The following is a 10,238-nucleotide window of genomic DNA, read 5'->3' on the forward strand; positions in this document are numbered from 1 at the left end:
GGTGGCCGCAGGACCCAGGTGCAAATGGTGCTTTCCTGGCAGCAGCATTTCTTCCTCAGTCTGAGGCCTGTGAGGGGCAGGGAAGAGATTGTAAAGCCGAGCTCCAGTCAGCTGGGCTGGCCCCGCCCCTCAGTTTCAGTTTCATTTACTATCGCTCAGAGCTTGGCAGCAGGCATCCGGGTTCAGCCAAGCAGGGCTGCGGTTGTTGGAGGTGCGGGTGGTAAGGTGAGGCTGGGCAGGGCTTAGGTCTGTCTGAATCCTGCCTCCCCTCGGCCAGATCCGGTTCCTGGTAGGTTCCCTGTTCCACCTGCTTCAAGCAGGATGGAGTCTCGGGCAAAGGGAGGTCTCTGCACCAGATTGGGTTGGCTGGGAGCGGGTCGGGAGCAGATCTGATGGGGTTTGGGCTGAGTAGGGGGCCAGGAGGTCCAGGGTCTGAGTCCCCTGCCATTCCCAGAATGGAGCTGCGATCCTACCAGTGGGAGGTGATCATGCCTGCCCTGGAGGGCAAGAATATCATCATATGGCTGCCCACGGGCGCCGGGAAGACCCGGGCGGCTGCTTATGTGGCCAAAAGGCATCTTGAGACCGTGGACGGGGCCAAGGTGGTTGTATTGGTCAACAGGGTAAGTGGTCTGCCCGCCTGCCCCTCTGTGGGCTCTCAGCTCCTCGGTGCCTCTCAAGACCCTTCAGAACTCCAGAGCTTCTGTGGCATCTCTCAGCTCATCTTTTCACTCATCCCAGCCATGGCCTCCGCCCATCCCCTACACCCAGATCCCGCTTCCTCTCCCCATCTCATCCGCACCCCAGGTCCACCTGGTGACCCAGCATTATGAGGAGTTCAAACGAATGCTGGACGGGCGCTGGGCCATTGCAACCCTGAGTGGGGACATGGGGCTACGACCCGGCTTCGGACACTTGGCCCGGAGGAATGACCTGCTCATCTGCACAGCTGAGCTGCTGCAGATGGCGCTGAGCAGCCCGGAGGAGGAGGAGCACGTGGAGCTCAATGGTGAGAGCTGGGTGCACCTGAGGCACCCCTGCCTGCCACCCCCAGGGCCCCTCTTCTAGTAAAGATGGGAGATTTTGTAGGAGTCAGCGCTTCCCTATTCACCAAACCCCAGCATACACCCTGGTAGAAAAAGACCCGGCTACAGTGCAGGATCTTGGGTAAGTCCCTTTCTCCAGCTTGAGCCTCAGTTTATTAATCTGTGAAATGGAGGTAAATCATCCCTGACTGGCCGTTTTCTGGGGTCTGGCTGCAAATTGTGAAGGGAGGAAGGAATTCTCAGATGAATTCTGGGAACTACATGAAACAAAGCTTATGGGAGGAAGGGCTTTGCAAACAGGTTCTTTCACAGCCTTTCCATGTGCCCCCAGCCTTCTCTCTTCTCGTGGTGGATGAGTGTCACCACACGCACAAAGACACTGTCTACAACGTCATCCTGAGCCGGTATCTGGAGCACAAACTCCAGGGGACAAGGCCCCTGCCCCAGGTGCTGGGTCTCACAGCCTCCCCAGGCACTGGCAGGGCCACCAAGCTTGATGGAGCCATTGACCACATCCTGCAGGTCAGCTTGGTCCCTGTGACCCTCCCCTCACCTGACTCACCCGGAACCTCCCTGGTCTGCCCTACCCCCTGCCCACCAGTCCTAGGCCGGCTCCCCCAGGCAGGGTCCGGATCCCTTCCTCACCTAACTTCCAGACTCCAAAGGCTTCTTAATGCACTTAGAATAAACACTCTACTCTGGCTTAGAGAGTTCCCTGTGATCTAGCCCCTGCTTAAGTCTCCAACCTCATCCCTGCTCCCACTCCCGCTCTCCAGCCCCCCTGCCCTCCTGCTCTACTGGCCTTCTCTCTGCAGCTTGAGCATGTCAGGCTTGTTCCCATCTCAGGACTCTTGCACTTGCCATTCCTTCTGCCTGAATACCTTCCCCCGTACTTACCTGTCTGGCTCCTTCTTGTCATTCAGGGAACAACTTAAACGTCACCCGTTCAGAGCCTTCCCTGATCACCTCCACTGTACTCCGCCATATCATTCCATTTCATTCTCTTCAGAGCTTGTTAACACTATCTGCAATCCTCTCATTCTGTTGTTCTTTACTAGTTTATCATCTGTCTCCCCAGCTGCCATGTAAGGTGCTCTGTGTCCCCTGCACCTAGAACAGCACTGGGCAAGCAATAAACATTTATCGAATAAATGAGTCCCCACCCCCAATGACCCTGCCTCAGCTGGGACCTATCCTGCCCCCAAAGCTCTGCCCATCGTCCCCACCGAACAACCCCCCATTCCAGTGAACCCCTCTCTGTTGCCCAGCTTTGTGCCAACCTGGACACGTGGCGCATCATGTCACCCCAGACCCACCTCCCTGAGCTGCAGGAGCACAACCGCCTGCCCTGCAAACAGTACGACCTCTGCCACAGGCGCAGCCAGGTGTGTGGAGGGAGGGGCGGGTGCGGGGTCTGGAGTGAAATTAGGCCGGGAGAGCTCTGTGATTTCACTTCATTTGCTATGTATCTGAGCCTCCATTTCTTCTTTCTGCGAAATGGGGCCGGTCCTCCTGTTTGGTTCACTCAGATGCCGCCGTGGACATCTGTCCAAACCCTGGGCACGCGTGCAGCAGAGCGCTTTGCAAACCATAAAGCTGGGCACTCTGTGCTGAGGCTGTTCCAAGCCCTCTCCGGCGGCGTGGACACTGCCTGGTGTCTGCTACGACAGGCTGGACAGGGACTAGCCATCACTGTGCTCAGGCCAGAGGTCAAGGGCACATATGGGGTGGAGGAGACAGAACAGGAGTCAGGTGCGGGAACCTGACCCCTGCCTCCAGCCAGGACCCTGCCACAGGTGGCTGTAGAGGAATTCCTTCCTTCACGCCCTCACTCTTCTCGTAGGACCCGTTCGGGGACATGCTGAAGAAGCTCATGGAACAAGTACAGGACCACCTGGAGATGCCGGAACTGAGCCGGGACTTCGGGACGCAGACATATGAGCAGCAGGTGGTGGAGCTGAGCAAGACTGGTGAGAAGGCCTGGGAAGCCCTGCCTTTAGGGGGCGGGGCCCAGCCTCTGGGGGCGGGGCCTGGGCGGGACTGGACCCTGGGGGCGTGGCCGCTCTAACACCGAGTGCCCTGTGGGTCCAGCGGCTGAGGCCGGGCTCATGGAGCGGCGAGCGTATGCGCTTCACCTGCGTCGCTACAACGACGCGCTGCTCATCCACGACACGGTCCGCGCCGTGGACGCCCTGGACACGCTGCGCGATTTCTACGACAGGGAGCGAGCCACCAAGACCCAGGTCCTGCGAGCTGAGCGCCGGCTGCTGGCTCTGTTCGATGGTGAGGCTCCTGGGGAAGGGGGTTGGAACTGGGCTAGAGGGCAGTGGCCAGCCAGGCCGGGCTCGGCTCCAACAAGTTGGGAAGGTGCCCACAAGAGGTCTGGGGCCCTGTTTTTCTAACCAAAAGTCAAGGCTATGGATATGACAAAAGAGGTGTGTCCTCATTTGTGAAGGTTTCCGTAGATGTAAAAACTAGTTTCGTTATTGACAAATATTTTTCGAAAATCATTTCACTGGGACTCTTCCCTTTAAGTGGAGTGTGTATGGTACCTTTAAACTGGGGAAATGAGGTGGCCAGAGGGCGAAATTTAAGACTAGAGGCCTCAGCACAGGCAAGGGGCAAGGATCTTTCTGAACAGACCTGAGGTTGAGTCAGTCCTGGGTTAGATGAAAAGGTCAAGGGTCATCCTGGTAGCAGGGTTGAAGAGGGGTGCTGGATAAGGAGCACCTAGACTGTACCCCGGGTGTAAGGCTGGCTGGCCTTGAGGCTGGGCAGGCAGAGGGTGTCCTTACCTGTGTTCTTGGTGCTGCTCAGGGGCAATCAGGCAGGAGCAGGTAACCCCAGGCCCCCTCCGATTCCTGCCATCTCATCCCTGTGAGCCCCCCGCCCTCCTGTCCGGCCCACCTCCAGGCCTGAGTCCTGTCCCTCTGATTTCTGGGCTTTTCCGGCAGACCACAAGAACGAGCTGGCCCTCCTGGCAACTCGTGGCCCGGAGAACCCCAAACTGGAGATGCTGGAACGGATCCTGCAGAATCAGTTTGGGAGTCCCGGCAGCCCCCGCGGCATCATCTTCACCCGCACCCGCCAGAGCGCTCACTCCCTCCTGCTCTGGCTCCAGCAGCAGCCGGGTCTGCGGACCGTGGACATCAGGGCCCAGCTGCTGATTGGGGCTGGGAGCAGCAGCCAGACCACCCATATGACCCAGGTGGGGGCTGTGGGGAAAGCGCCTGAGGCTGGGGATTCCCTAGGGGAGAAGAGAAGGGGAGTCTTCAGCACAGAGAGTCCGGGGTAGGGGGCGGGGCTGAGAAGGGAGATGGACACTGAGATCCCCAGGGCTGAGGGGTTCCCATTCTGCGGGGTTCGGGGCAGAGAGGCAGCAACAAGGGGGTCTACAGGGTAGAGGCGAGTGATGTCATCAGGACAGAGGATCAGGGGCCTGGGGTCCCTTGGAGAAGAATAGGTCCTGAGAGCTCCTAGAGTGCAGGGGCAGGGACCCGTAGGAGTCCCCAGGGGAGAGAGGGGTTAGACGCTCACCTGGAAAAATGGGCAAGATCCTGGGGGTACTTGGAGGTAGAGATGGAGACTCAGGGTCCCTCAGAAAAGGGGCCAAGATTTTGGATAAAAGGGCTGAACCAGGAGTGACTGGGCTTGTAAGAGGGTAGGCCTGAAGCACCTCATATACCATCCTCTTTCTCCTCCCCCAACCCCAGAGGGAACAGCAAGACGTGATCCGTAAGTTCCGGGATGGTACCCTGAACCTCCTGGTGGCCACGAGTGTGGCGGAAGAGGGACTGGACATCCCCCAGTGCAATGTGATTGTGCGCTATGGGCTCCTGACCAACGAGATCTCCATGGTCCAGGTGCCCAAACCACCCCACTCAACAGTCCTCAAAGGATCCTGTGTGGGAACCCAGCCCCACTCAGGCCCCTCTCTTACCTCCCTCCCCAGGCAAGGGGTCGTGCCCGGGCCGATCAGAGTGTGTACTCATTCGTGGCCACCCAGGGCAGTCGGGAGTTGCGGCGGGAGCAGACCAACGAGGTACTCGAGGTTCTGATGGAGCGGGCAGTGGCTGCTGTGCAGGAGATGGACCAGGCTGAGTACCAGGCCAAGGTCTGTGGGCGGTCTGTGCGCCCTGTGGGGAGGAGGGCTGAGGACAGTCAGCCTGGAAGGTCTCTGAGGCAAACACATTCACACCCTTGTCCCCCCTTCCCCTGGGGGCTAAGTTGGCCCACCTGGTGAAGGTCTGAATCCAGGGAAGGGTAGAGGCCAAGGATGGGGTTGCCAGGAAGACAATGGTTATGTCTTCAAAATGCCTTGGGAATAGGCCTTGTCCAGGGCTTTTAATGTATCGTCACCACCCAATACTTTGTGTATCTGTGAGAGCCGCCTTACAGCCCTTCTGGAACCAAGCAGAGGGGGACCGAAGACATGCCCCAAATAAGCGCAGAACCTGGACTTAAATCAGTCTCCTGAGGTGGAGTCACCGTTGTCCAGCCTCGCACGGCACAGTCCCTGTTTACTCCTGTTGTCCCAGTGGAATTATTGATGGGACCTCATGTTAGATTCAAAGAAGCAACTTTGCACGAAATCCTCCACCGTGGGGTGAAGATTCCGTGGGAAAGCTTGCCTCGCTCCCTGGGCTGCCCCCCGACCCCACCCAGTGTTATTTTCTCCACCGAGCTGTTCTGAAGGCTCCAGGGAGGGCTGAGGAAAGTCCCTCTGTGTGCCAACGATCCATCTCAGGTCCTTGGGAGCCCTTTGTCCCTCTGGGAGCATTTTTAAAAAATATATTTTATTGGTTTTTTTTTACAGAGAGGAAGGGAGAGGTATAGAGTTAGAAACATCGATCAGCTGCCTCCTGCACACCCGCTACTGGGGATGTGCCCGCAACCAAGGTACATGCCCTTGACCAGAATCGAACCTGGGACCCTTCAGTCCCCAGGTCGACGCTCTATCCACTGAGCCAAACCGGTTAGGGCAGGGAGCATTTTTGAGATCAGGTCTCTTGGGCCCCAGCCATGCCCGCTGTCCCCTCCCACCCCAGATCCGGGATCTGCAGCGGGAAGCCCTGGTCAGGCGGGCGGCCCAGGCGGCCCAGAAGAAGAGTCGGCAGCAGCAGTTCCTGGCAGAGCACGTGCAGCTCCTCTGTGTCAACTGCATGGTGGCCGTGGGCCACGGGAGCGACCTGCGGAAGGTGGAGGGCACCCACCACGTCAACGTGAACCCCAACTTCTCGTGAGACCTGTGGAAGGGGCTGTCTGGATGAGAGGAAGAGTGGGGTGCATTAAGAATTTGGGAGGTTAAAGAGCATTTGAACAGGTACCGAGTTTGCAGGTTTTATCACCACCCCATTTCACAGGTGAGAAAATAGAGGCTCTGAGAGCCTCAGCGACTTGCCCAGGCTCCCACAGCCACTATGTGGTTGAGCAAGAGCTGGCATTCAGGACGCCAAATGCTGAGGGGCCGCACAATGGCCCCCCGGTCCTACGTACTCTGAAGACATCCAGAGGGGCTGGTTGTCCCTGAGCCATCCCCTCATCCTCCGCCCCCCAGCGGGTAGCCTTCCCCCATCCTCCATTTGTTCATTCGTTAAGGAAGTATTCATTAGGCGCCTACTGTGTGCCGGGCCACTGTGCCCATGGTCTTCACACATGGGTGGTGCTGAGGCCTGAACTTGGGCAGAGGGAGTGGGATGGAGGCAGCACAGGCCGAGCGTGTTGAAGTCTCGGTGCCTCTTGACAGGCAGGCAGGCCCAAGGCCGGGCAGAGGCTCAGCAGGAAGGATGGCGAGCCGTCTGGGGCTGGGGGTCCATGAGGTCTGTGGCCACTCCCATTTCTTTCTAGGATCTACTACAACGTCTCCGAGAAGCCTGTGGCTATCGACAGAGTCTTCAAGGACTGGGTGCCTGGGGGTGTCATTAGCTGCAAGAACTGTGGGGAAGTAAGTGCTGGGCCATGGCCCTCAGCTCCAGTCTTTAGAAGCCCTCATTCTGAACGCCCAGCCTCTGCCACCAGGGTGCCCTCCCTGGGGTGGGAGAGACAGCCCTGCCCCAGGAGCCCCCAGTCTGAAGAGAGTGGTCCAACCCCTTCTCAGGGAGCCCACAGCGTGTTGAGGGCGATAGCGCTGTCTGAGGGAGGAGACATAAGCCCCGCATCCAGAGACTCTAACTTGGGGAGAGAAGCCCAGTCAGAGGATAGACACCCAAACCCTCCCGTCTCTGTCCCACCCCCAGCTCTGGGGTCTGCAGATGATCTACAAGTCGGTGAAGCTGCTGGCGCTCAAAGTCCGCGCCATGCTGCTGCAGACGCCGCGGGGACGGATCCAGGCCAAGAAGTGGTCCTCCGTGCCCTTCCAGGTGCCTGACTTCGACTACGTGCTGCACTGTGCCCAGGCCCTGTCAGACCTCTCCCTGGACTGAGCATCTTGTCGCTGCAGTACCCAGATCAAACTGTAGGGGGCGGGAGACTCCGCAGCAGCCAGCATCTTTCCTGAGCAAAGTCGGTGCAGGTCCCTCCTTGCCCGAGTCACCAGCTCTGGGGCCTGCTGACCAGCCACAGAGGAACCCCAGGTGCCCAGACTGACTTCAACTCCCACATTGAGGAAGCAGCTGAAGGGCCGCAGCTCATCCCCTGGCCCCCCTTAGACCCACACAGACACGTCTACACACTAGATGGAGTGGGAGTGGCGTGGGGGCCTAACTGAGGCAGAATGGGCACACTGGACAGTGGTGCCCCCTTATCCATGCTTTCGCTTTTGTAGTTTGTTACTCCCAATGAACTGCGGTCCAAATATTAGATGGAAAATTCCAGAAATAAACGTTCTATATGTTTTAAATTGTGCACCATTCTGAGTAGCGTGATAAAATTTCATGCCATCCTGCTTGGTCCCACCTGGGACATGAATCACCCCTTTGTCCGGTGTACCCATGCAGTCTGTGCTATCGGCCTGGCGGTCACTTAGCCATCTGGGTCGTCAGACCATCTGTCCAGGTTTCACAGTGCTTGTGTTTGAATAACCCTTATAGTAGCCCAACACTACGCCACAATGCCAACGTCATTAACCTCATTATCTCATCACACAGACCTTGAATCATCTCGTATCACAGGAAGGTGAGTACTATACAATAAGGTATTTTGAGAGAGACTACATTTACATAACGTATTATAGCATATGTTATAATGGTTCTATTATTAGTTGTTAATCTCTTACTGTGCCTAATTTGTAAATTAAACTTTATCATAGGTATGTATGTATAGGACAAAACATAGTATATGTGGGGTTTGGTACTATCTATGGTTTCAGGCGTCTACTGGGAATCTTGGAACATGTCTTCCATGAATAAGGGAACTACTATACTAGGAATCACCGAAGTTTCCCTTGGCCCTTTGACATTCTTTTTTTTTTTTTGAGGCTCCCCCATAAATTAAAAATAAATAGAAAAATGGTGTAGAAAATGTGTAGTATTTTTAAAAATATATTTTTATTGATTTCAGAGAGGAAGGGAGGGAGAGTGAGAGAGAGAGAGAGACATCAATGATGGGAAAGAATCATTGATTGGCTGCCTCCTGCACACCACACTGGGGATCGACCCCGCAATCCAGGCCTGTGCCCTGACCAGGAATCAAACCATGACCTCCTGGTTCATAGGCTGATGCTCAACCACTGAGCCACGCCAGCTGGGTGAAACTGTGCAGTATTTTAAAAACAGATTTGTTGAGGCATAATTGACAAAATAAACTACATATTTCTAGTGTTTAATTTGATAAATTTTAATGTATGTATGCTCTTCCACAGTCAAGACAATGAACAGAGCCATCACCCTGAAAACTTTCCTCAGGCCCATTATAATCCCTCCCTCTCACTCCCCATCCACAATCTGCTTTGTGGTATATTTTGAAGGTTAAAGGTGTGTTTTTTTTAAACACCCCTCTTTTTGGTTATCTTGTAACCTTATTTGGAGAGAGCATCAGAAGTCTAAATTTGAGCGCCATCAAAAATGTGAGGCCTTCCTGCCCCCGCCCCCTCATGAAAGCTTCTAACCCCAATGCCCCATCTCCCCCGAACCTCCAGGTCATCGCCCCTGCGCTTGGCAGAGGCCCAAAGGTTTTGAGGGGTAGGCATGGGGGTGGGGAAAGTTATAAAGGCCTAAATTTCCTGTTCTCATTTTAACAAGAAGGAAAGAAAGGCAAGATCTAGGTTGATTCTTCAGGGAAAGGGCTATTTCTGTAGGAAGAGGCCCAGCAGGCAGGAGTCACCTTCAAGAGGAAGGGAGGGGGCTAGGGCAGAGATTTGAGATTTGAGAGCAGTATGGCAGTCCTTCCTGCCATCTAACCTCTCCTACTATATCCTTGGTCCTGCCTCAGGGTAGATGAAAAAAAAATACTCTCCCTTCTCCAGTATCTTCTTTCTTCAGCCCCCCTCTTCTCTGGTTGAGAGTTAAAAGCCCAGTTCTAGGCCTTTTGGTTTCCATCCCCCTAAGAGAGTGCACCCTTCCTTCCCAGGGCCTTAGTTCCTCCGGGCTCTGGCTCCCAGAGTCACCCTTCTCCCTCCTGTCCCATCTCCACCTCCCTGGGTCCCTTCGGCCCATCCGCTCCCACTTCACCTTTAGTTGTCATCGCCCCTGCCAGCAACGTGCCTTTTACAGGTCAATAAAATTAGCGACAGGGGGGCAGAGGGAGGGGGCGGGGCCCCGGGGTGCTAAGCTCCACGGCCTTGAATGCAGCTGGACGCACGGAGTCCGGGCGCCTGTCATTCCAGGGCTAAACAGTGACAGCTGAGGGACCTGAGCTGGCACTGGAGGGGGGGGGGGTTGTCGCAGGGAGAGATGGACCGAGGATACAGATGCCCAGGGCACCTAATGGTCCCCTCAGTGGCCTGAGCCCCTGGATGGGGGGCCCTGACTTGGAGGGAGCGTCAAGATCGCGCCCACCTTACCACTGGGACCGCTTTCCGAGCTCAGTTGGAAGGGGGAACTCGGGCAAGGAGGGGTTCCCGGCCTTTCTTCTTCGTGTGAGGGGTCTTCCTAGGGAGCCACCGCCTCCGGGGCAAGGCCGCCCGAGGGGGGCATTTCCTGGGGTCCCCAGGACGCAGGCCTCCTAACTTCTCAGCCCCCAGAACAGCCGGAGCTCCAGGCCTCCTTCGTGGCTCCCCCTCCCTCCCCACCTGAATAAGCCGGTCCACCCACCCGG

At 56.4% G+C, this 10,238-nt stretch overlaps 1 protein-coding gene across 3 annotated transcripts; it reads left to right on the top strand.

Moving 5' to 3' along the window:
- The first annotated feature begins 88 nt into the window (after positions 1 to 88).
- On the top strand, positions 89 to 7,889 carry DHX58 (DEXH (Asp-Glu-X-His) box polypeptide 58). Of its 3 annotated transcripts, none has more exons than XM_005875746.2 (13): positions 89 to 289; positions 455 to 623; positions 808 to 1,009; positions 1,378 to 1,568; positions 2,315 to 2,431; positions 2,890 to 3,016; positions 3,138 to 3,329; positions 4,001 to 4,254; positions 4,760 to 4,909; positions 4,999 to 5,160; positions 6,095 to 6,285; positions 6,894 to 6,990; positions 7,283 to 7,889. In XM_005875746.2, exons 2-13 carry the CDS (start codon positions 456 to 458, stop codon positions 7,466 to 7,468), a joined length of 2,037 nt encoding a protein of 678 aa, XP_005875808.1. In that variant the 5' UTR covers positions 89 to 289; position 455; the 3' UTR covers positions 7,469 to 7,889. The 3 variants fall into 3 exon arrangements, with proteins under 3 accessions (XP_005875808.1, XP_005875809.1, XP_014402733.1); XM_005875747.2 differs by having other exon boundaries at positions 89 to 225; XM_014547247.1 differs by having other exon boundaries at positions 89 to 220.
- Positions 7,890 to 10,238: the final 2,349 nt, after the last annotated feature.

Source organism: Myotis brandtii, unplaced genomic scaffold (assembly GCF_000412655.1).
Source record: "Myotis brandtii unplaced genomic scaffold, ASM41265v1 scaffold469, whole genome shotgun sequence".
NCBI classification, from domain to species: Eukaryota; Metazoa; Chordata; class Mammalia; order Chiroptera; family Vespertilionidae; genus Myotis; species Myotis brandtii.

What these genes read in the sequence shown, in the direction of transcription:
- DHX58 (XM_005875746.2), top strand. Translation starts at nt 456, where the DNA reads ATGGAGCTGCGATCCTACCAGTGGGAGGTGATCATGCCTGCCCTGGAG. An exon ending in TGGTTGTATTGGTCAACAGG is followed by an intron (nt 624 to 807) that starts GTAAGTGGTCTG and finishes TCCGCACCCCAG; the next exon opens with GTCCACCTGGTGACCCAGCA. An exon ending in ACGAGATCTCCATGGTCCAG is followed by an intron (nt 4,910 to 4,998) that starts GTGCCCAAACCA and finishes CTCCCTCCCCAG; the next exon opens with GCAAGGGGTCGTGCCCGGGC.